This window comes from Poecilia latipinna, unplaced genomic scaffold (genome assembly GCF_001443285.1).
Source record: "Poecilia latipinna isolate Pla-1442-1.1 unplaced genomic scaffold, P_latipinna-1.0 Scaffold1001, whole genome shotgun sequence".
Taxonomy (NCBI): domain Eukaryota; kingdom Metazoa; phylum Chordata; class Actinopteri; order Cyprinodontiformes; family Poeciliidae; genus Poecilia; species Poecilia latipinna.
Genome location: NW_015113617.1, coordinates 73,102 through 98,398, shown reverse-complemented (window position 1 = coordinate 98,398; position 25,297 = coordinate 73,102). Strand labels below are relative to the sequence as shown.

Sequence of the window (25,297 nt, the reverse complement as noted above, 5' to 3'; positions counted from 1 at the left end):
CATCATTCTAGAGCACCACGACTGACAGAGCTTTAAACAAGGAATATCATTGTTTATCCTGATCATCACTATGACAGAAGCAAATTAAGAAAGCCATGATTTGTCTACTAACTACAACAAATTGAAAACAAATGGATGTTCTTCTCTATTCCCATTACCATCTGTTAGATTCCATCACACTATATTCAACATTCATTTCAGCTATTAAGTTGGAACTAAAACTGTTATATTTATTAGGATTTTTTTGTAATAGATCAACATTGTTTTCAACTTTCTTTCTTTTTAACCAATAAGAACATGAATAGCACAGCATGCATGTTTTTTTTCCATTTAATCTGATAACCTCAAGTAAAATGTACTGCCTTCAGAAGTCTCTTAATTAGTACATAGAGTTCTTCAGAATGTAATGTAATCTCAGTATAAACACAGCAGTTCTGTGAAGCCGTGAAGGTTTCACAGAACCTTCTGTGAAGGTTTGTTTGGTAACATTAGTGAGCAAACATCACTGTGAACACCAACTAACCAGACAAGGCGAAAGCTATTTCAAGCTTTGAATAATTCAAAGCTTTATTTATTACTGTGCCATACCCTTTTCATCTTCACCCGAAAATGGAAAGAGCATGGCGCACAGTTGCAAACGTAACAAGACATGCTGTTCACCCAAAGTTAAGCTGGGCCTTAATCAGAGAAGTAGCAGGACCCCCAAGAGAAAGGAGATGAAAAAAAAAAAAAAAAAAAAAAAAAACAAACAGCTGAGCTGGTGACAGGTCCAACTGTAGTAAAGTTATATCTGGTTTGTGGACAAATGGTAAAATTAAATTCATTGTTAGACAAAAGCAATTAGAAACTCTGGTTAGAGTTTGTCAAAAGCCAGAAAACATAGAGAAAACATCATCATGTTGTGGGAATACTTTTCTTTAGCGGGAAACAAAAGCTTGCCAGAGTTGATGGACAGAGTAATTTAGAAAGAAAATCTTTAAAGGGTTGCATAAGTCTTTAGGCTTGGGCAGAGGTTCAGTTTTTGTCAAGAGTATAACGTAGCAAAATGTGAGAAGGTTCAAGGATTTTGTAAATATTTTTGCATTTGCACTATTTAGTAATTTGCTAAAAATGCATTTGAATCATCACAGAACTTTCTAATTTATTTCAAATACAGCAAAGAAGCCAGCGGGAAAGTGACTAAAGTGTTGACCTGGACGCAGCGTCTCTAGGTGAAACAGAAAAGAATGGACACAGGTTATAGTAGACCTCTGTCAGTGATACAGAGGAGGCAGCAGATCTCTAAATGGAGTTATTCATTGGTGCCATCATCAGGGTCTCTGCCCAGGCACCTTCAGCAACAAAGATCCCTGTTCATCTGCGTGGCTGACTTCTGCAGCTGTCCCCTGTCCTATGGTATTACTGACATGACAGACCTGCCAAGAGCTCTGGGTCAACACTACCTATCTAATGTCAACCTCTTTTCCTAGAAACATGAAGGTAGGAGTGGCGATGCAACTTTTCCTCAAAAGTAAAAAGGTTATTAAAGTCACGAGACATAAACTACTTGCACACCAAGAGGCTATGTCTCAGAGGCTGTTACAAGAGATGCGCTGGGAAGCTAGCATACATTTGATTTGGCAGATTAACAAATCTTATGGACTAATACAACTGATATAACTTTGATATCACACACTAGTGCTGAACGTTGTTCATGATTTAGACAACTACTACCTGCAGGGTTCATTGTTGATTTTCCCCCTAGCACCTTCATAAGGTTGTACATATTTAGAAGTAACATCGTGGCAAAGTTGTGTTTTCTCAGAGCCTTGGCTTGTTGTACTTAGATGTTCCAGTGTAGACCTACAGGCCAAAACATGCAATTAATTAAATCAGTCACTTTAATCTGCTCTTAGGTTTATTCCTGTGATAAATTGGGAAAAAAAAAAATCTGTTTAGAGTTCATCTATTTAACGCTGGAAATAGGCACAGAGACACCAAGTACAGAAAATGGATGGATGTTTCCTAAAACAAGGTTCTTAACTCTTTTGCGCCATCTCCTGGTTAATATAATTATCCGCTTGTAGCAGAAAGTACTTCAAAGCTCCTTTTGCATTGAATTTCTGCATAAATGAATCCTGATAGTCAGCATGAGGGGTCAGAAAGCTTATCTAAAATCTAATCTTACTTTTAACTTCTTAGTCACTTTTATTGTAAATCGATTGGAGCCGTATATACTGCCAGGCTTCATAAATATAATAAATCATGGGAGATGCACAGAAATGTGCTCATCCTCAGGCAATCAGCTTCATGTTGGAACTGCAACTTGGCACCACCATGGCAAGCAGTTAAATTCTTCATTAATGAAAACAATTCACTCCCTTTTTGTGTTATACTATAATCTGAACTTCTCCCCTATGTCAAAAATTAAAGATAAATATAATTTTCTTCAACACTGTTTTTCATAAGAATCATCTTTTAGCTGCCTAGTGCCTCCCCAATATACAGTTCTTTATGACTGAGCAATCTTTTAGTCTACCCTTTTAATTTTAATTCCTGAAATCAGGTAAACCCCTCCTCCATAAAACATAGTTAATGTATAATTTATAGAAACCTTTGACTCAACCAAACTCATAGAACCAAGAACTTTAAGGAGGTCCATTTCAAAAGGTTGTATACTGTTCCAACAACTTTTCCAGCACCGTTTCCCAAAATAGTGAAGGAAACCTGTGATCCCCCACCCCCCACTAACAGTTGTGCTTACAAGTTAGAAATTAAAATAAATTGGGGTGTGTCAAAAAAAAAACATTAACCCATGAGGATTCCTACATGTTTCTAGAGTCCAATCAGGTTTTAAAGATAAAAACTCAAAATGTAGACAAAGGGAATTCAGGAAAGGAATTGTAAATGGACATTTAAAAAGTACCAGCAAGGTGGAGAAGAAATATTGGAGAAACAAATATGATACAATGAAACAAAGTTTAAGACCCAAGCAAAAAAATAAAAAAAATAAAAAAAAGGGAAGCAGAACAAGAAAAGTAAATAAATCATATTAAGTAAATGAAAAGCAAGGCATAAAGGACATAACAGGAGAATATGGCCAAGGACAAAAAGGTGCATGGAAAGAAGTATGAAAGGAAGGAGATTGTGGACAAATATGAAGTAGTAAATAAAAAATGAATCAAGTTAATAGATTAACTATCCTATCCTGAAGTGAATGAGTCACTTCAGGATAGGAAACTAGAAACCACAAGTCTTTCTAAATTATTTAAATGGTACAGTTGTGGATTTAGCCCAAAAATGGAAAAGCACTGACCCATGAAATCAGAAACTTTCCATTTTAGTCCAAAATATGTGGAAATTATGTGCTCGTCTTAAAGTCACGACATGAAACATTTTCAAAAAATTTACAAATCCTTTACTACAATTAATAGTTTATTAGTTTTATTATAACCTTGCATGTTTAGCATATTAAGTGCATAAAAAAGGATCTCTAATTTTAAAAAAATTGTGGCCCATGTTTACTTTTAACTAGACATTTTTGATGTTAACAGAATAAAATTTAATTTTCTTTGATACTTGTCCAGTCCTGTAAATCATTTGCATTAACTTCCATACATCAGACTCTGGAGAAACCCATCTACGTAAACCTTTGGATATTTAATATTTTAAGAACAATCATGTTATTTAGAGGATCCTCCCCCTAAATGTGTTGATTAGTATTTGAAGAGGCATCTAACAAAACTTTTCTGAACATCAACTGTAAAGGTATTTTATGACTGCCCAGTTGTACAACCATTAAATTTCAGACAGACTGCAGATTTAATTTTGATGACATTAAAAAGACTGCCCTATGAGGTTTTATTTCAAGAGAAAATCTTGAGATGGAGAAAAAAAATCAATACATGTTTTGTTACACAGTGGCCTTGCATCCATAACTTACTTATCCCCAAAGAACCGTGACAGATACTCAGCGAACCATGAAAATACAAATCATTTCACAGTAAAACTTAACTAATGAAAACTAAAACAAAATAAAAGCAGATACAAGTGTAAATTCTTTTTTACAAAAAGGTAAAATGAAAACATACAAACTGTTTAAATTTACACAATATATCTGACAAAACAAGCTTTTTGTTACACAAACTTGCTTTTCAGATATTCCATATTACTCCTTCTGAAAAAACCTTAGGAGGAAAAGAGGTGCAGGTCTGCATTTGGGACATTCAGTTCTCACATGTAGCACATAAGCTGAAAAGGTCTGAAGTACCATTCTGGCACAGGAGGGTAGAGTAGGTGAGGGAGGTCTAGAAAGGGCTTAAAATGCCCCTTTACAGTTAAATATAACTATGACATTTTCTGGAATGTCCAAAGGCTCTGAAAACCGATGAAGCCAGAGTCCATTGAAAAACATAAAAAATAGACCAAAGATTTAGTCATCAAACTTGATTTTCTTCCCCTGGGGTTTTGCTCCAAATCCGCCGCCACCTCTTCCACCTAAAATGAGGAGAGAGCAAACATTTTACCACCAAGCATCATTAAAATGAAACCTCATCAAGCAGATAAATTCAAGATCCAAGTATGAAATCAACATGACAACCTTGCAATCTCTCCTTAGTAAATATTCCTAAAGATTACCTCCAAAGCCTCCACGTCCGCCGCCGCGTCCACCCCTTCCTCCTCTGCCGCCGCCGCCACCGCGACCGCCGAACCCACCGAATCCACCACGGCCTCCACGGAAACCTCCTCGTCCTCCGCCGCCGCCACCTCTGCCTCCACGGAAGCCGCCATCACCCTTTGGCTTGGCGTAGTCCAGAGTCACTTTGCTGCCATCTATTTCACTATCCTCCATGGCCTCCTTTGCTGCCTTGCAATCACTCTCATTATCAAAGTCCACGAAACCAAAACTGTTGAGAGAGTCCTTGGGTTACTGATAAAATCATCACAAAACCATAGACTATGAGACTTGCTCAACTTTAGGGCTCACAGTGTTTTAATAAACAATGAGGAAACCCAACATTCAATAACTTGAGCTACATTTTAAAAGTTGTGAGAAACCATTTCGACTCTTTTTAAATTTCAATCAGGGAAAATAGAACTGTCTCACAACAGACATGGACAACTTCCACCTAGAAAGCTGTCTGTTTAACTGTGATTTCACTCTGCTTCTCATGCGAATCCTTACACTGTCACTATTAGACAGATAGGTGCTCACGAGAAGCATCCAATAGCCGTGGAGAACGTCTGTTTCTATTAAACGTACCCTTTTGATGCGCCGGTGTCTCTGTCTGTAACTATTCTGGCTGCCACAGACCCCTCAAAGGAGTCCTTGAGAGACTGATCTGTTGTGTCTTCGGAAAGACCCTTGACAAAAAGAGTTTTTGTTGGACCTTGGAGAAGAAGGGGGGGGAAAAAAAGTAGTGTTAATTATTTTGTCCTTAAAAACAACAGTTCTAAGAAGCTTAAGCCCACTCTATAAGACCAGATCAGGACTTGACTATCTTAGAATCTTCAAGAAATTTCAGGAGATCAAGTTTTCATCATATCTGGCCAGGCCAATTGTGTGAGAGGAAAATGAAAAGTTAAGACAAATATAAAAATGAAGTGTAGATATGTACCTGAGTTTCCTCTACCTCCATCTCTTCCACCGCTGCTCTGGCTAAACTCCAGCCGGACGGAGCGACCTTCTATTTCTGTGTGGTTGAGGTTTTCCAAAGCTTCCTTGGCATCTTCTGCGTTTTCAAATTCTACAAAAGCAAAGCTAAAAAAAAAAAAAAAAAAAAAAACCTTAGAAAAAAAAATTTGACACAAATGTGAAAGAAAAATAAACAAAAAGTGCCGACAACTACAATAACAATCCATGTTGAAAATTACAAAAGCATTGACTTGTAGCACAGTAGACATTGTCAATACCCATATAGAAATAGGGCAAAGCCAGTTCTGACTGTGCATTGCCTCTGCTTCTCGTGCGAATCCATGTATAATCATAGATCAGATTAACAGGAGCTCATGAGAAGGTGTGCTCAAATTATTATTGTAGGAAAGCTCTTTAAGCATGGAGGTTCAGTAAAAGTTGTCACAGCAATGCTTACCCTTTAGGCCGTCCATCTCTTTGAGGAATCCTTACAGAGACGGCTTTCTCAAAAGTGGATTGCAGCACTTCCTCTGTGGCACTGAAGGAGAGATTATTCACCACCAATGTTTTGCTGGCAGCGCCACCTGCTGCATGACAAGAGCAAAGTGGTGAGATGAATACAGTTGAGAACATTTCCCTTTACATTGTTGAATATGAATATTTTGCATATTGCAAACCAGCTGCACCATAAATAAGATGGACACATTTAATCTGGTATGATTTTTTTTAAAGCTTACCAGATGCCCTTGCTCCTTTTTGGCTCTTGTCTCCAACATAGTCAACAATGATGGATCTCCCCTGCAGCTCAGCTCCCTGCGCTTCCTCCAGCATCTTCTCTGCCTCAGCCTCAGTTTTGAACTCAACATAGGCAATGCTGTGAAAAAAAAAAAAATTACTTTGCAGACCAGACATGTGGTGATAATATTGCTTCACGACGTACACTTTAAATGTATAAAATACAACAAGCCACTGCAATTAAATCTTTGTTTCCAAGATTTTTGGCCAGTCACATTTTAGAACTCAAGATACTTACATAAAAAAAAAACACAACATTATACTTATTATAATTATGAAAAACTATGGCTTACCCTCTGTTTGAACCAGTTTGGCCTTGTGGTAACCGAACGTCAACCGCACTTTCAAACATCTCTTTCAGGTCATCGATTGTTGCAGAGTAAGGAAGGTTTTTTACAAACAGTGTCCGAGCATCTCTCTCTGAAAAACATGTATTATTAGAAACAGAAAAAAAAAAAAAAAAAAAAAAGCCCAAAAAAGTAATATAGCTACGAAACCCACATAATAAAGGTTATAAGAAGGTAGAATTGTTACCTTTCTTGCCCTCTTGTGAGCTCTCTTTGCTGCGAGCTTTATCCAGCTTCACCTCCTGACCCATGAATTTCTTGCCGTTGAGCTCCAGTGCTCTGTTGAGATCGTCCTCATTTGCAAAGTCTACATAGCCAAATCTCCTACCAAGGTAAAAGACACATGTCACTTTTAACACTGTCCAAAACAAGAGAATGTCTTCCATTTAATAAATTCTCTTTGGTAAAACATTCAGGCCACAAAACCGAAATCTTCAATGTGCCCAAGTTTAAAATGTGCAAGCTTTAATCTGACACAATATACTGCCAGTTCATTCCACAAAAAGCACAAATGACTCAAAATAGCTGCTTACTTTGACATTCCAAGCCGGACGTCAGTGATCTCGATGTTGTTTTTTGAGAAGAACTTTCTCAGCCCATCTTTGATCTCTTCAAAATCTTTGTTGCAGTTCAAATTTCCAACAAATAAACTGAGCCCTAAAAAAAAGTAACAAGTTTCATTATTTTATGTGAAGCAGCATTCGATGTGAAGCAGAAATTTAGTTCACATTTTCAATAAAATCCTTCCTTACCTTCACCATCTGACTTTACTTTCTTAGCAGGTGGTGTCTCCTTCTTGCCTTCTGCTTTTCTCTTTGCAGGTTTTACTGGGGCGTCTGTGGAGGAAGGAAAGAATTTTAAACTTGATGGCACAAAAAATAAATATTTAAAAAGAAGAAAAAGAAAACTGGAGGCAAATCTAGAGCCCACAGAACCAAATACAGGTTTTATTCTTCAGCAGGGAAGAAAATATGTGTTCTTAAACTCACCCTCTTCTTCTTCCTCATCGTCTTCCTCATCGTCATCATCATCATCCTCCTCCTCTTCTGACTCCTCCTTTGCTTTGACCATGCCAGCTTTCTTTGCCTTTGTGGCTGCAGGAGCTGGAGCGGTATCCATCTCTTCCTCAGAGTCTGCAGAATGTAAACATTAAGTCTTATTTCATTGTGGAAAAATCCCCAAAAAACAAACATGACCAAAAGCAATTAACCTGCATCAGATATATGAAAAGGTGACATCATACATGATCAGTATTAAGTCCCTTGTAATCATCACAACAATGTAGTAATGTACAGATTTAATATTAAAGCAAACAGGCCTGGTCTTACCATCTTCGTCATCATCTTCCTCAGACGACTCTTCAGCAGGCTGTCCTTTAGCTGCTGGTTTTGCTGATTGCTTGGCTGCTTGGGTCTTCTTGGGTGGTGGGGCCTCTTCTTCTGACTCGTCATCTTCCTCGTCGTCATCATCATCAGAGGACTCTTTAGCAGCAGCCTTGGTTGGTGCCTTTGCTGCAGGCTTAGCAGGAGCACCCTTTTTAGGGGGCGGAGCCTCCTCCTCAGAATCCTCTTCATCAGAAGACTCCTTTGCAGGTTTAGTCTTCACTGCGGGCTTGGCAGGACCCTTGGCAGGCTTTGCAGCTGCCTTGGCTCCTTTCTTGGGAGGTGGCGCCTCTTCTTCAGACTCATCTGTTCAGAAAATAATCTAGGTGTTAATATTAATCGTAGCTGTACAAGGTAAAGATTCTAAGATGCAAATGTAAACAGTGTCACAGCGATTGAGGATAGAACCGGCAGACAATTAAATACGCACCGGCACCGAAGACATAGCGCTGCCTTTGCTTTTCCTCCGTACATAACACACATGAGTACTGAACAAACCCATGCATGCCAAGAAATGGAGGGTGTAGGGACAATTTTGACAAAATTTCCAAGTCCTACGTATACGTGCACAACAAAGTTACATTTGCTTTAACTCCACCACCACATACCGTCATCGTCTTCATCATCATCTGACTCCTCGGCTTTGGCTGCGGCTGCCTTAGCTGTCGTTTTTGCCTTTGCAGGTGCAGTTTTTGCAGGCGCCTTTTTTGGTGGTGGCGCCTCTTCCTCGGATGACTCTTCTGTAGATTGTCAAACCATGGCACATTTTTAGACAACGGTTTCAGATTAAATCCCCTTATAAAAACAACCTGCAATGCTTTGTTAAACACTGGAAAAATTACAAAAACACTTTAATGGTAAGATTAAGCATCCATAGTACAAGTGTGTCCGAAAACGGCTACAAATCCTGTTTTCAAAAATGTCCAAAACAATTCCATCAACTGATTTTAAAACAGTAGGGGTGATAAAGACGATCCTAAAATTTTGAGATTTTTTCCAAGAAAATTTCATAGTATTGTGAAAGTGTAACAAACTGATTCTTAGCCTCAACTTCAATAACTGAGTTTGTGTATTTTAAATATGTGAACACTAAAACTGGAGGCAAAATAGTGTTTTAGGCTGATGGGTAACAGACATAAAAAAGAAATTTATGCTATTTTTGTACTTTAGGGTTTTCGGTGTTACGATTACCTATTGAGTGAAAAAAAAAATACTGAGATGTTCAAAGCAATACCTGAATCGTCGTCTTCATCACTTTCAGCCTTCTTAGCAGTCACACCATTCTTGACAGCTTTTGCAGTTTTTGCTGGAGTTGCTTTCTTTGTAACCTTAGCTGGAGGAGCCTAATGGCAAAATAGAAACATGTCAAAATTATTTCACTCCAATAAATTAAAAATGTAAAAGAAAAAAAGAAAACCGAAATCATAGTGGAAAGTACCTCTTCCTCTTCGCTGCTGTCCTCCTCGCTAGAGTCCTCTTCTTCCTCCACCTGTTTAGGTGGGGGGGCTTTTTTCTTTTGAGCTTGATTTGCTGCCTGAAAATGAAACAATAGCACATTTTGATGAATAATTAAAAAAAAAAAAAACTACTGAAAGTACTGCCATACATTTGTCTTAGTAAAAGAATCAACTTGAAATACAAATACCTTATTCACAATGGAAAACAGTTCTTCAATTGTATGTACAACTTTCAGATTATCAAATAAAAATATAAACTGGTGCCCAAAAATTATGTTAAATAGACCATGATAATGTTAATTATATCAAATAAAACAATCAAGCGTCACGTTATCCGCGTTGGAACGCTGTAATACACACTCGGTTTTGGTTGCTCGCCTCGTGTGTCACTCAGCGTACACCCACCCACGTGGGACTCATGAGGCAGGCCAGCTAACATATGGGCTAAGCTTAAATCAAATGGGTTAATAGATTTTTAGGAGCAATAAATTACACAAAAAACAAAGCTACTACACACAATCTCTAGAAAAGCAAATATAAATTTAATTTAATTTGCAAGCTGTGGGGGGAAAAATGCTGCTGAAAACGCGACCAAAGCTACAGCTAGCTTGAGCTAGCATAGCGCATGCTTCCAAGTATACAGGTAAAACAAAAAAGTTCAATATTAGTCTCAATTTACGGCTTAGTTGTTGAAATTAACCTTTATCGAAGACTAAAAGATACTGCACAAACAGAGACGCGCGAGAACCATGGTGGAAAGCTGACTACAGTTAGCAGGCCGAGCTAGGCCACATCCACGGCTATTTCGACAGAGGATCAACGTTATTTACGGAAAAAATAAACCGAACACGAGCAGTTAGGCGACTTGCAAAAACTTCTTCATAACCCATTGATTCACTTTAGCACATTAGCCCATATTTCTATTGTGAATTAGCGTGTAATTTTCTTAAAAACGCAACAACTTTAGCGTAAGGGCCTCGTGCGTAAACAGATTAATCTACCACAAGCGCGCGCTCATACAACGCAATCTAAAAAGATTTAAAAAAACACTTTATCTTACCTTTGCTAACTTCACCATGATTACTGCTGTTGTGTGTTTCAATGAAACACTGGAATCTCGATGTGTAAAGACGGATAACTAAACTGCTAGTACATGCACGTGGTTGTGTCTGCTCGAAGGAACATTGAACTGGAAAAAGACAGATAGGTCGCAGCCGCGGCTTCTCTCCTGCTCTACGCTATGACGCCGACCCGCCCACATACCTGCATCAACCAATCACAAGCTGTAGTGTTCCCATCGTGCGTGGGCGTTGCGTATGACGTACAATTTACTCAAACGCAGAGAGAAGTGAAATCTTTTGCACGATTTCAAGTTTTTCTTTGTGTAACATCAAAATTATCGCGTTGCGTTGCGAATCTGTTCAAAATACGCACTTTCAAATATTAGCAGAGTTCTACTGATGGTGTAACAGTGCTAAAGTTTTAAAATCCAGTTTGCTAAACTACACAAAACGTCGTTTAAACCTATGCAGCTGTTTTAACCACGTGGATTTAACCATCTGCTATGGACCGTCATTACACGTGGTGTACGCCTACTGTGGAGAAAACACTGATCTCATTCTTCGAGTTGTATTTCGTTTTTTGAAACGTTTATTTTATCTTTAATTCGGTTAAAAAATGTGAGCGTTGTTAAGGGACAAAACATATTAAAAAGTTGAAGAACAGCATCAAAGGTAATCAAGTGTCTGCCTGACTATCATCGCCAGCGGCCATGAGTCAAATGTCTACATTAGATTTTTTTTTTGTTACTTTTCTTTTATGCTAGTACAAATACTTTAAAACAGGTATAAAAAACTGATTTGGCATTTGACAGCATGGAAATTTATTAATACTTTGAAATATGTGTTTATTTAAGCTGATCAAAAATGTGAATGTAAGTCAACTCATTTAAGTTACTACACAGTGTCTTTACATTTGTCAAAAATATTAAAATAATACTATGATTAATCAAAATATGATTTGCCTTTGAGGTATTTTCAAATATTATTTCAGAATTTGGAATTTCTCTCCATCTTAATCTGAATTAGCCAACTTATTACTGAAATCAAATTATCAATATTCTTTATAAACAAATTTGTTTGGTTGCTATCCCTTATGGCTGATACCATTTTTGTTGCAGAAATATTTAAAAATTCCTTCATGTGATACATATTAGCTGTATACAACCGAGACAGGTGCAAAACTTAAAGTATTGTCTCAACTGGTCCACTATTTTATTAACTTGTCCAGATGGAATGACAACTGCAGATTGAGGGCCGTCTGTGACAGTTTGCAGCTGTCTACGTTAAGCGCACACATCCTGTACATTAAAGGTGGTGATAGTTGTAATTCAAAACTTTTGAGTTAGACAAAGTTTCTATGTAAGACTGAAACATGAACATTTAGCCAGAACTATTATGAAATGGATTAGACCAAAGCATACGTGTTAGAATGAACCAGATAAAGTCCAGTCCTAAAACAGACTGAGAGCCTGTGGTAAGATATCCATCCAAATTGACTGAGTAGTCTCTAAATGTGCAAGTCTGTATAGCATAAGCTAATTGTACACCACATCTTTTTTGTCTAGATATTTGTTGGTTAAGATGTTTTACAAACCACTGCCTTTTGCTCTGTCTGTTAGTCTGTATAAAATAAAACACATTCAGGTTTGCTTAAGTAAAATGACTCAATGTTAACTTTTGGTAGGTGTAGGGGCAACTTTATTCCTGGAATTTCAAAGAGCATTCAGAAAGATTTTTAATTATAAAGCTTATCCTGTTTCAAAAGGCCGTGCTTGTTTTCAATGACTCCAAAAAGTCTGTAGCCCTCCAGAATAATTACAGTGACGTCATGACCTAGATTAGCTCCTTCTATTTAGTGCTGTTGGTGGTGGAAGCAATCTGTGTGATACCAACCAAGTAACTTTTATTTTGTTGAATCACTGGAGATGTCACAGCACATCGGAGTAATTAACACTGAACACCACACAGAGGCAGCATTGCATTTTACATCTTTCACTCAAACTAATCTGAGTCATAGCTAAGGATGTGCTTTTCTTTATCTTTTGTAACTTTTGTATTAAAGATTAAGAAATATATATAGCAAGTTATATATATTAAGTTTTCATTCTCTAATTTTACAAATATACTGGCTATTGTAAAAACGCTGATCCAAACTCATTTGGATTTTTTTCATTATCTTTGCCGCTTTCTGTGCCAGTAAACCATATGCAAGTTTTCTGACATCAGAGACATTGAGAAACCATCTCAGAGTATAAAGACGTCATTCCAATGCTACAGAGACACATTAACAGAACCAAACCTCACTAGAGCTCCTAAGATAAATCTAGAGGGCATACAAGACTGCGCCCTCTTTTCAAAGCACTTCCCCTTACACTTGTGTTGCTCTGGTGGATTAAATCAAGTGAACCCAACAAATGAAGGCATTAGTGAGAAAAATAGATGCACCCCAAAGGTTTCTATGCGTCTCCCTTCTTTATCGCAAACAGACGCATTATTTCTGGGCAGCCACCCAAATTACTCATTGGGAGATTTAAACTTGGAAAATCATGTCACTGTTCCTCTATATTGTCAATGACGTTTTCCATTGACCATCGCTAATGGAGCTAAGTTCTAAGATTGTTGATTGCCTGAATCACATTCTAGCAACAGCATCAAATTTGCTGCAGATATTCATTCAGCCCAAGACGACAAAGAAAATTAATTGTGACGACAAAAAGAGAAGAGTTGTACCCACAGGTAATAAATTCTATACTGGAGTTTATTATGGGATTTAGAGTTAATTAATTTGCCTCTTGTGTGGAAAAAAAATGCTCTCACACTGTGTCCAAATTGCACATTTCTTGCAAAGTTTCTCATTTGAAAATATTTTAGGAATCTGAGAAAAACACTTTACACTTTCTGTTAAATGGTATTTACCTTTTCTAGGTTATATGCATAGAAATATATGACATGATTTAACTGTGTAACATTTTGCTTGAAATTAAATCGTCCTGATAAAAGCATGTAGTTTTTATATTGAAGATGGGTGTTTTTTGGTTCGTCACTATTCTATTCTCCAGCTCCCTCTAGTGGAGGTGACATGATAGAACACAATATCACAGACATTGACCAAAGAGCCTCTTTAATAGGTACACATTGCAAGTACAAAGTAGGACCCTCTTCTGTTCTGACAGGTGCTGATTCTTTTGTGATATAAAAACCGAACAAGGTATTGGGAAAATTCCTCAAAGATTTTGGTTTGTATTGATACAATAGCATCACGCAGTTGCAGCAGACCTGTTGGCTGAACGTCTGTGATGTTTGAATCTCCTGTTCCACCGCATCACAAAGGTGTCAGATTGAGGTCTGATGACTGTGGAGGCCATTGGAATACAGTGTACTCATGTTTATGTTATTTGAGCTTTGTGACATGGTGCGCTTCATGATGCTTACTCTGTTCTTCAATAACAATCTTCATAATATCTACTTGCCTAAAGACATAGAGTTGGTGCCACATGATTGTCTTATTTGTTTTATGACTTGACTAGTAAATGTGTACCTATTAAAGTGACTAATGAGTGCAATTTTTTTGTGGTATAATGAAAAGCATTTTTTAAAGAAAAAAATAGGTTCAATACAAAATACAATTATAATCTGAAACATTTAATCATGGTTTCAGAGTTATAATTTTGTTAATTAAAATTGGTCGACGATAATGTTCAGGTCAGAACCTTTTGGAAATAATTTATTCAATTTCTTTTACAAAAATTTACTTCCAGTAACATCTAAATCTGATCGTTTCACAAGACTGAAACTACCCTTCTCAGAGACTTATACTGCAGCTCATTTATTTTCACATTTTTCCTATAAACACTTTCATAGACTTGATTTTATATCTTTCCATGTTATTTTATTTCTTTGATTATTTGCTTCTTTGAACATTGCACTTATTTCGTAAGTTTTGAATACCTCGTGGAAATGTTTTTTGTTCCCTCCTCCCCTCCTTTTTCCCACCTCTACCTTGGAAAAAAAATTTTGGGACAAGTGCCACAAAAATAGAGACATTAATCATTATTACCACCATTATATAACTTGACGTTGCAGCAGTAAAGATTTGGTTTGGATCCAAGTTCCAAACATTGCAGCAATTAAAACTTAGAAACTTAGTTCTTCGTCTTTTCTACCCAATAAACCTACCGACGCCAAATACATTCCCCTAAATATCCCTAAAAGTTAATGATAAGCTGAGTTAAAAGGCAGGGTGGAGTATTCTTTAGTAAGAATAAAGATTTGGGATCACACTAGTTGGCTTTTTATTCATGCTGCTACATGATATTGCTAATATATATTTTTCTGAGGTTGCAATCTTCTAGTTATGACAGCCAGCATAACTTTTTTTTTTATCTCTGAGGTATCTGTGATGGGCAAAATTTGCTTCAAGGATAGTTTAAGTGTGTGTGTTTTTTCTGAGGGTTCAGGTGAATTTGTTTTTTACAAAACACGTGACAAAGATAAAGGAACATCCAATAGTTGAGTCCTGTTGATCCAGATCACAATTCTTAAGGTAGTTTAGCAATTTTTGTAGCTAAAAGTAAAAAATCTACCGTAGATGTTAAAAGATTGTGACGATACATCACAATCTTGCATGCTGAATGCAAGAAAGGATGAACCAAAAATGTTGAAAGAGGCAAAAATGTTTTAGTGTGGGATGCATAACACCAGGGTTCAAATGATTCTTGAAAATTCTGGAATAGTATGGAATTTAATGTTATCTTTTTCCAATTTTGAGAAAGATAAAAGTGAACATGGGTTAAACTAGAACTTTGGCCTTTAATCCTTTTTCCAGTACGATAAAGGATAAGAATTTGAATTTGTGAAAAGTCAGTGAGTTTTACATCTATTTAGCTAACATACTTTGGTCCATAGTACATTTGCCTTTTGTTCAATAACGGTTGGAGAAAGGCACCAACACCCTCTCAACGCTGAAAGAATTTCGCAAGTATAGAAAATGCATGGGTGGATGGACAAAAACTAACTTGTCTAATTATTATAAAACATGAGTTAAGATAGGTACCAAAAAGGGAGTAAAATAGCCCTTACACTGCAGAAACTAACTTTAGGATTATCTTGTTTAATGCTTATTTAATCACTGATAGTAAAAATAAAAAAAAAATAGTGAAATGTTTCCTACTTGTTGTTCAGCTTATTGATGTTCTTCACTAAATGTCTAATTGTTCTTTCACAACATTAGTGAGACACAAGACGCCCAGAAAGGATGGCATGTGCACATGGAAGTTCATTTTTATCATATTTTTTTTCTTAAAACATTCACAACTATATAAGACAAAAGTAAAAGGAAACAAAACAGAATTGACCTGCAGTTTGCATCCATTTTCAAAAATGTTACATAAATAACACTCAGATTTATAAATATCTCTTTTATAAACATATAAATATTTTAAACATAAATACATTAACGCAGGAGTGAATGAAGTACTTGAATGTACAGTAGCAGCAGCAGCAGCAACAATGTACAGCTCTTGCGGTTTTTAGTTTTTACACCATTGTCCACAACGTCATACTATGCATCTCTGTATTTGTAGACCATTTTGTATGGCATACATTGATGAATATATACCTGCATATTTACTATTTATATATTCATATTTATTTATATAAAGTGATGAGGCTTCTGCAGCATTGTCTTCTCAGTCTTTGCCCAACGCTGGCTGTGGGCTCGTTCGTACCGAAAATCATATCAGTTGGTCATTTTTCGCTCAGGTGGCAACACAGTCAGCCTATGTTGTCCAAACCCATCGTCCAAAGACCTAGAAAAGGAAGAGAAACAGGAGAGAAAATCTTATAAGCACTGTCAGAGGCTGGTTCGTCAACACGTTATCATTTATCCTGTAATTTTAAGTGGCTATTCATCAGCTGCTCATCATCCTGGGGATTTCCAAACATGCTTGTTGGTTTTAATCTCCATAAAACGATCTTACTCTGGTCTCTTGAACTGGGAATACATTACAAACTTTCACATTTCTGGGTGTTAACCAGTGACCAACACTTCCAAGTTAGTCATAAACTCTCACGTCCCCACGCTGGATCTCACTGTTTCACCACAACCACAAAAAGGCCCCAGCCCTTAGGACTAATTGTGTGTCACCTTAGCTTCCACATTACTTCATTCACAAACACAGCCCCTTCCCTGCTTTTGGTCAAAACACTTGGGTTTGGAGAAAATGGCTTTCCCAGAAAGAATCTGACCACTGCAGGGTGCTTCGTTTTCAAGACAGTGCATGGATGTGTACGTGCTCGTCCACATCGCCACTTCCTTCCTCCATCCCTCCTTGTCGTCTCCACTTCCTAAACATGATGTATGCCGCTGTTTTTCCAAATGAAACAGATGGGATCGTTCACGATTATGAGTAGAAACAAGAGAGTGGACTTCCTAAGCACCCACAGGATTGCACCCTATATGTCACTCTAGTTTAAGGGAGTTTTTCGGCAAACAGTTTGCGTCCTCGAAGAAAGCATCGCAGTGGTTGAAAATGTATTATTTTAATAACTTGATACATTATCTTTTTTGGTTCCTTTGGGGCTTAAAATCTTCCTATGTTCCAGGTGGTTTAATAACAAGGATTTAATCACACAGTTATGACACAATAACACACTTGAGAGTGACTCCTGACATGCAACTAATTTCTGAATTAAACTGGAATTCATTGCAAAATGCAAGTATCATCATGCCCATTTGTTCTAGACTCTGTTATTGCATAAGATCAGAACATACTGCCTTATGAACCATGTGAATTCAGACATCATGTATTATCCTGACATATATATATATATATATATATATATATATATATATATATATATATATATATATATATATATATATATATATATATATATAGGACATTGTCTGACCTTGTAGAACATACTTACTTTTTCTCCCAGGTATGAACACTTCTAATAGTTTCTTATGTTTTTCCTCAGTGTACTTTCTGAGTTAATGGAAGTGTCCTAAAACACTATTTCAACATTAAACATGTTATCGTTTTCTTGTCTTTTTGTCGTATATTTGGACATTTATTCAAAACTATTCCAGATTTTCCTCATTGTTTCTATCTGGGAGGTTACTCCGGTTCCGTCTAAGTGTAAAAAGCAGGGATGCCCCATGAACTCACCGTCTCTTCGCAGCTCCGAGCCCTAGCAGCCCATCCCGCTGATGGTCCCTATCCTGTCCATCTTGTGTCCGAAACAACCACTCCGTGACGTGGAGCCCGCCTTCTTGTTTCCCGACTTGTGCCTCCTCGCTGCGGGCTGGTCGTTGAGGAGACGTGCCCACATCCCTCTGGCCCGGGTATCCATGCGTAAATCTCGCAGTAACCTCATCCGAGAGCGCACTGCATCTATCCTTCGCTCCCTCTCATCTGACTCCAGGATCTCCGCTAGTTCCTCACCCAGCAAACTTCGGAGTGACTGTGAGATGAACAAGATAGATGAGCAATGCATCCCTCCGGCAAATGTTCTTCTTCTTTTTTTTTTTTTTCCAAACCTCTTATAACTTTAACAACAAGAATATATACTGCTTGTTCGGGCAGAGGTTACATATTTTTACACCATTTGAGGTAAGCCTCAATACAGTATAATATTCAAATAAACGGCGAGCATTAGAGGGAATATTTCAACATTTTATACCCTTCGGGAATAACGGCTTCAAATTCCACCCCAAAAGAGAATATTGCAGTTATTAGATTAGAGGTTAATTGAATCACAGCTAGTCTATAAATCTCCCCTGTCGCATATAAGTGCTACTTTAATTTTTCTTAAGTGACACTGCGTTCTAATAAAACTACCAGACTGGGAAGCAGGTGCATATGAACGGTATTTAGTCTGGACTTTGGTATCCACTTCACCCTGGTTATTTATTTATTTGTTAATAACGGATATATGACTGCATAACTTATCTAGTTAGTGTAGTCCTTTGCCACTATTATAATTTGATTTTACGCACACAACAGATTCCAACAGATACATTTTCAAGTCGGGAATAAATGTAAAAGGAACCATCGGTACCTGCTGATGACTAAATTGTGAAATACCATTTAACACCTCTTTAAATTGCTATCTTCTAAATAAAATGCTGACAAATTATGTTACAGAATAAAATATTATTTTAGTACAACAAAAAGAAACTGCTTTAACGCAAAAAGCTTGGGCAAGTTTTAGCTTATTAACAAAGAGAAAACAAAGCTTTTCCAGAATGACAAACGTGAACTAAATTAATATCTGACGCATTTTTTTGTTTGTTTGTTTGTTTTTTGGACTCAAATAAAAAAAGCAACTGTTCATGCATAAATGCAACACCAAGCATCATTTGAGATACAACCGGCTTACCTTCTGTTGCGCTTGAGTTAAAGGTCTTGCTCCCATCTTTTCTGAAAGCAGGCTGACCAAAAGTCCACAAGCAACCAAGTAGGACAAGTTCATTTTGTCAAGTCTTACAGGGATTCCTCTCCTCTTCTTCTTCTTCTTCTTCTTCTTCTTCTTCTTCTTTAGGAAGATGGAAGGTCGGTTTAGTCAGTCAGCCACTGAACAGGATTGAACGCGTCCTTCACCCCAACGCTTCTGAACTGCTCTTCTAATTTTGCGCATCAGTCCTAGGCTCTTTATAGCCAGCCCTCAATGATGTCACGACAACCTGCGTAATGGTCCTCCTTCAAGCCAATTCTTTGTTTTCGCTACCTGCCTCCGAGCACGTCATGTCAGGGTTTAATTAAATGATACAATGTTCTGGTCATCGAGGCTTTACAGGAAATGATATATCGTCTATCCCCTGTCAAAAAAAAATCCCCCTACTTCTAACTTTTGAGCCCCTAGCCGAATTGGTACTAAATAAGATTAAAGACGTCCTGGTGAAGGACCCATGAAAATGCAACAATGATTATAAAAAGTTCCAACAAAAAAACCCCCAAAACAAAACAAAAAATTTACACAGGCACAAAGAATAAAACGCTAAATTTTCCGCTAGAATTTAAGTATTAAGTCTTTTTCAGTGACTTTAGTAGATACATTTAAAGACTTGTGCACTAAAGGCAAATCATCTGAGCAAATTTAAACTTCTTGGATAGGAAAATACAAAGTTATATGATTTCACAAAGAAAAAAAGGACAAAGTACAAACAAAAAACTGTTACAACACACAAGGCATCTCTACATAAAGAAGAGTAGGCTAATGACATCACCATCAAAGGCATCTGTTTCAATAACCTTGAGGGAGAGTTAAAATAAAAGAAGGTTTAGACTAAACAGCAGATAATCGCAGATGTGATTTTCAGGTTTTCTTGCTCAGAAAGTCAAAGACATACTTTTTTGTCACCTCTACTAGGGCTCTTTAGAAAATAACCAGATAACATGCAAAAATACATTTATTTTCCAGTCTTATGTTTATTTATATGATTAAGGCAGACAATTAGGATAGATTCTCATCAAGTATCTATCCTAATTGCTTCGGCTTACAGTGTGGTAGCAGTGATGAAAGATTAGTAAAGATGTCCTTATCAACGTTGAGATAAGAGTTGTGATAGAGTTGTTAATGCAGTTTTGTTCAGATTTTCTCTACCTCACAGGCCCAGAGATTAAAAGTTAAGAGTTTTGTCATAAAACCATCTGATGTGCTATTAAGAAATTCACTGGAGAATATTTTAAAGGCAAGATGATAAATACCGTCATCTCTTCACCCCACCATCTGCTTTAACAGATCTCAATCACATTTTAATGGCAGCATGAAGGACACTGAATCCATATCATGGATGTTTGTCTGAAATATTGTAATTAATCTTTCATAAAAAAACAAAAAACAAAACAAACAAAAAAACATGAATGGTTAAAGCAGAGACTTTGAAGTTAGATTGTTTTACAGTGGTAGCACAGAAGCACATCTGTTAAGAGCCAATACCAGTCTTTTGAATAGACATGCTTGTAAATTTAGCTTCCTAATGAAATCAACAAGTTAGAGACGGAATTCGTACATTCTAAACACGTCATAGTAAAGTTTTATTTGAGGGGTGGGGCTGTGAGTTTGACAGCTAAGGAATGAAAAAAAAAAATCTAAATTTTGCAACTTCAATTTATTTGAGTGTGTATTAATGAAGCTGTGCAGGTACAAAGTGACAAGAGGAACAGGAGTGTCAGGCAGCAACCGGTTTGGAACACACAGTGGCAGCATTTGCTGTGTTGACAGGGGAAAGTTCTATGTAGCCAAATGTTTGGTGGGTAAGCATCAATGAATGAAACTTGGTAAAAACTGAGCAGATCAAACAAAAAAAAATCCAAGTAAAGCAGAGAAATTGCAGAACATTTGTGTGCAGTCATTTTAAGTGTGTTTATGCATCTGCTGAAACTAAATAAAAAGGTCATAAAATATATTGTTCTCTGTTTAATCTCCCCCAAAAGTCTGTTACATGTATATAGCCTAAATTAAATAGCTTCAAATTAAACTCAATTATTAGCAATGGCACTCCAATGTTTTTGCTGTGAATAACTAATGAATAAACTAGAACAGCAATTAGCACTAAAATCAGAATTACTTTAATTATATTCATCCAGTGTTAACAACTGATTTCATTTGTTTAGGGTTCAGGGCTGTTTTCCTGATTATATTACACAATGAGTAGAATGCTTTTGGTTCATCATTATTAATACATACAAGGGAAAAATAACATTTGTCATCATTCAGCAGTATTTATCATTCATAAATACTGCAAAAAAGAAGTTAACATAGCAACTCTGCATCAAATGGTTCTATAGAAAATTTCAGTTAGACTTCTCACAAAAAGTAAATACACATCAAAATCAAAAAGGTCATGGGAGGCAGATCTTTTAGCTATCAGGTTTCTCTGCTGTGGAACCAGCTCCCAGTTTTAGTCCACTAGTCTACTTTTCGGGCTAGATTTAAAACTTTCATTTTTTATGACACTCAATTATACTAGCTTAGTTTATTCTGGGGTATATCAGTAGATGTACTGATATGTTGATGTGAAGCAGTAATTTGTTCAGTGGCTAATGGAAAGACTGTTATGCTGCCATCTGCTGTGCCTTCTGAGTACTGCAGTTGTACTATTCCTTTCTGAAGAGAATAGAAAAAACACGTTGAAAGGCCTAAGGTCCCCAGTGCGTCGTTAAAAAAGTTCTGTTAGAAACGTTTTTGAGTCAAACAAACAGAATTGCGGGATTCACAATGAATGACAAGATGAATATCGACAAGCTGAACGGACCAGAGGACTATTGTACATAGAACGGAGAGTGATATATATGCTAATTCCGGATGCTAACTCACAAACTCGGGCAGAAATCGAGAAACAGGGATACGAGTATTTTCCATATTAGTGCTGAATGTGAGTACTCTACAATCAATTGTATTTAATAACAAGCTACCAAACTCCGGTACTATATTGTTTCACTGACAATTGTCCAATGGACACTCAATGGACAGAGTGTCCAATGAGTGTCACTGGACACTCATTGTCCAATGAGTGTGGACACATAGTTGCAAGACTGAGATCAGATAATAGAGGGGAGTACATTTCAAGTGAGTTTTAAACAATATCTGAAGGCTCCAGGTATCTACCATGACATGTCTGTACATCATACGCCTCAGCAAAATTGAGTTGCAGTAAGAAAAAACAGGACGAAGCAGCGAGACGCATATTGTCTCATGCTAAGCTACCAAAGATGTACTGGGGTGAAGCACTAGCAACAGCAGCCTACATACAAAACAGATTGCCAACATCTGTTCTGAAGCAAGAGACACCCTACCAACAATGGGCTGGCAAAAAACCCGACGTGAGTCAGGTTAGTGTTTGGTTGTGTTGCTTAAGCACATGTCCCAGACGCTGAAAAACGAAAACTAGACAAGAAAGCTGTGAAGTTCAGGTTTGAGAATATACAGACAATGCTAAAGGTTATTGTCTGATCGATGAAGAAAAGAGAAGAATTCTGATTCCAAAAATGTAGTCTTTAATGAATCAGACTTTGACTGGAAACATGAGGTGGACATTTCCTGTCCAGAGAAAGAGGTGACTACCATCTCAGAAGAAAAGGAAACAAGTGATGATGACATCATTGTCTATGAAACTCTTAAAAGAGGAAGAGGAATTAGAAGAGCTCCAAAGAGATATGGATATGACGAGTTCACAGAAATGGTGACTGTTGATCATTGTTCTAATGTTGGTTCTGTAACAGAACCAATCACACTGAAAGAAGTATTAAAGAGTCCAAGTGTAAAAGAATGGGAAGAAGCATCAGTTTCTAGTGACTGCTAGAAAATTAAACCTGGGTTCTAGTGAAACTACCAAAGGGCAAAGAGGTCATCGGGTCATTGGGTTCAAAGTCAAGCATCAAAGTGATTGAGAAGGAGAGAGATACAAGTGCAGACTTGTTGCCAAAGGTTACTCACAACTTTATGGTGCTCATGCAGTTGAAACATTTTCACCTGTGGCAAGTTTTAGCTCAATACGTATACTGTACTTTGCCATCCAGAATAACCGACAACACTGCATTCTTAAATGGACACCTGGACAAAAGAAATATACATGGAACAACCTGAGGGACATATCAAACCAGGTCAGTAGCATCTTGTGTTCAAGCTAAAAAATAAATCAATGGACTAAAACAGTCTGTCTCCTCATTGTTGGAACAAAGAGTTCACAAAATTCATGACGGATCTTGAATTTAAACAAAGCACTTCGGATCCCTGGGTGTTTGTGAGAGAAGAGTACATCCCCGGAAGAGCAAGGCGAATCCAGCAACTAGGAAACAACAATACCTCACAAGCCTAGGAAAGCCGCCTACCGGATGGTGAAGAAATGCCAGGTAAGCTTTGAGCCTTCACATTTACCACGTCTTTGAGGTAATCGGCTCTCCGGAATGGCATGTGGCTAACCCAACAGTTCAGTAGGGACATGAGAGAAAAAGTGGAAGCCTCAATTCCTTTTTCCCAAACCATATCCAAAATGTAGATCCATTGACGTTTTAATGTCCAAAAGTGCTTAATGAACATAAACTGTTGAGGCACTGTAACAGCATAAATACACAAATAAAGCAAAAATAAGAAAGTAAAGAAAGCGAGTCAGATGGCGTGCCAGGTACCCTGGTGCCATCTTGATTGAAGTATTGGTTTGACGTTACTAGATTCTCATACATCTGAATGACAAATTGATGCTTTTGTTCATATTTGCAGCAAGTACAAGTTAAATTTGGTCCGCATAATTCTCTTTGAAACGTACTTGCTATGCAGCAAGTATATTAGGTTCACATTTTGTCCAAAAATGGTCTCAAGTCTTTATTCTTTTTTCTTACAGTGAAGGGACAAATGCCAAATGGCAGAAGAAGGAGAATCTTCACTAACGAGCTCCAGAACAAAATGAAGCTTCCTCGTCTTCACTAACGTGAAGGTAAAGTACCGGTAGTGAAAATGCTCACTCTGTTGGTGGAGCCACTTCATATCTAGCAAATTCATTTTTGACCTCTATTTTCATCAGCTTCAGCTTCTGTTCATATTTTTTTTTTCAGCCAAACATTTTTTCTTGATTACTAATTAGTTTATTTAAAATCTTAACAAGTGTGTGACACATTCTTCCTTAATACCACAGCTTCTATGTCACAGGTTTGTGCTTTGTAATTACACGATTTTCCCAATGACATCACACAGCTTGCCGGCGAGTACTGATGCTTTTGCCTGTTATTCATCATTCTTGATCTGTCTTAACTAAAATAAATACTCTTATGTGCTAACTTACAGTTAGTGATTTTTAGCTGTCATGTGGTTGAATTTAAATTAGATTTGCTAACTTACTTTAATTGTGCATTAATGCAAGCTTACAGAAGGACAAGACCCTTCAATTAGTGTGTATGGGAGAGTTCAGTGTCTTGGTTTCTCCTTTGGTGTTTGTGTTAGTAAAGCTACAAGCCTGTTATGGCCCTATAAATAACAGTTTTATTGCATGTGGAATTTTAATGCCTTTTACAAAACTGCTCTGACGGATTTCACATCTGCCATAACATGCTTGAACCTAATGGAAAAGGATGGATACAGTTAAAGCCAGATTTTTTCAAATGCCATGTAAGGGACACAATCTTTTTCTTCCTTGCTGTCTGACATTAAATCAGATGAAATAGCTCTGTTTCAAAAATAATACAAAATAGTTTTTTTAAATGACTTTGGAGTGACTTAATGTCACTCCAAAGTAGTGGCTTTTTAAGCTTCAGATAGGTAAGTTCATAAGCTTTGGGTTAAATAAAGGCACACCTGTGGAGTGTTTTAGGACCTTTTCTTTAAAAAAAAAAAGTTGTATTGTTGACAGAAATAGAGAAAGAAAATCCTAAATATTTCTTAGTGAGATTCTTTAAATGATCTATACTAGTCATTTTTACATCTCAATAAGTTAACTTAATTTTCAAGTCAGTAACATGCCAACAAATAAAGTGTGCATGCCAAAACTAATGCTGGCGTAACAGCATGTGAGGTGAGTTATCCAAAATTGATGGAAACTTTCATAATATTGTTTCACTGTTCATGTTAGAAGAATGAAATAACCACAAGTGGAATACAGTCATATGAACAATATAGTTTTATTGTTTCTTCCAAAGCATGC

At 37.1% G+C, this 25,297-nt stretch overlaps 2 protein-coding genes and 2 long non-coding RNA genes across 6 annotated transcripts; 2 read left to right on the top strand and 2 right to left on the bottom strand.

Moving 5' to 3' along the window:
• Window positions 1-4,024: 4,024 nt before the first annotated feature.
• ncl (nucleolin) lies at window positions 4,025-10,828 on the bottom strand. Of its 3 annotated transcripts, none has more exons than XM_015050605.1 (16): window positions 10,656-10,828; window positions 9,577-9,672; window positions 9,373-9,481; window positions 8,747-8,878; window positions 8,085-8,444; window positions 7,746-7,889; window positions 7,509-7,592; window positions 7,290-7,413; window positions 6,944-7,080; window positions 6,703-6,829; window positions 6,352-6,488; window positions 6,072-6,201; window positions 5,598-5,740; window positions 5,243-5,369; window positions 4,618-4,886; window positions 4,025-4,476 (listed from the first exon to the last, which is right to left on the bottom strand). In XM_015050605.1, exons 1-16 carry the CDS (start codon window positions 10,671-10,673, stop codon window positions 4,412-4,414), a joined length of 2,202 nt encoding a protein of 733 aa, XP_014906091.1. In that variant the 5' UTR covers window positions 10,674-10,828; the 3' UTR covers window positions 4,025-4,411. The 3 variants fall into 3 exon arrangements, with proteins under 3 accessions (XP_014906091.1, XP_014906092.1, XP_014906093.1); XM_015050606.1 differs by having other exon boundaries at window positions 7,509-7,589; XM_015050607.1 differs by having other exon boundaries at window positions 7,509-7,594; window positions 7,751-7,889.
• A 4,617-nt stretch (window positions 10,829-15,445) lies between these two features.
• nppc (natriuretic peptide C) lies at window positions 15,446-19,297 on the bottom strand. Its single transcript, XM_015050604.1, has 3 exons — window positions 19,042-19,297; window positions 17,829-18,123; window positions 15,446-16,463 (listed from the first exon to the last, which is right to left on the bottom strand). The coding sequence occupies exons 1-2, from the start codon at window positions 19,132-19,134 to the stop codon at window positions 17,851-17,853; spliced, it is 366 nt and encodes a 121-aa protein (XP_014906090.1). The 5' UTR covers window positions 19,135-19,297; the 3' UTR covers window positions 15,446-16,463; window positions 17,829-17,850.
• Window positions 19,298-21,796: 2,499 nt separating this feature from the next.
• Window positions 21,797-23,222, top strand: LOC106958622 (uncharacterized). The gene is made up of 2 exons (XR_001427187.1): window positions 21,797-22,039; window positions 23,184-23,222. It is a non-coding gene; the product is annotated as an uncharacterized LOC106958622 (long non-coding RNA).
• A 176-nt stretch (window positions 23,223-23,398) lies between these two features.
• On the top strand, window positions 23,399-24,818 carry LOC106958620 (uncharacterized). The gene is made up of 2 exons (XR_001427186.1): window positions 23,399-23,516; window positions 24,005-24,818. It is a non-coding gene; the product is annotated as an uncharacterized LOC106958620 (long non-coding RNA).
• The last annotated feature ends 479 nt before the right edge of the window (window positions 24,819-25,297 follow it).

What these genes read in the sequence shown, in the direction of transcription:
- ncl (XM_015050605.1), bottom strand. An exon ending in GGAAGATGATGACGAAGATG is followed by an intron (nt 7,890 to 8,084) that starts GTAAGACCAGGC and finishes TACATTCTGCAG; the next exon opens with ACTCTGAGGAAGAGATGGAT. An exon ending in TGGAGGTAGAGGAAACTCAG is followed by an intron (nt 5,370 to 5,597) that starts GTACATATCTAC and finishes TTCTTCTCCAAG; the next exon opens with GTCCAACAAAAACTCTTTTT.
- nppc (XM_015050604.1), bottom strand. Translation starts at nt 19,134, where the DNA reads ATGAACTTGTCCTACTTGGTTGCTTGTGGACTTTTGGTCAGCCTGCTT. An exon ending in TAACTCAAGCGCAACAGAAG is followed by an intron (nt 18,124 to 19,041) that starts GTAAGCCGGTTG and finishes TTCATCTCACAG; the next exon opens with TCACTCCGAAGTTTGCTGGG.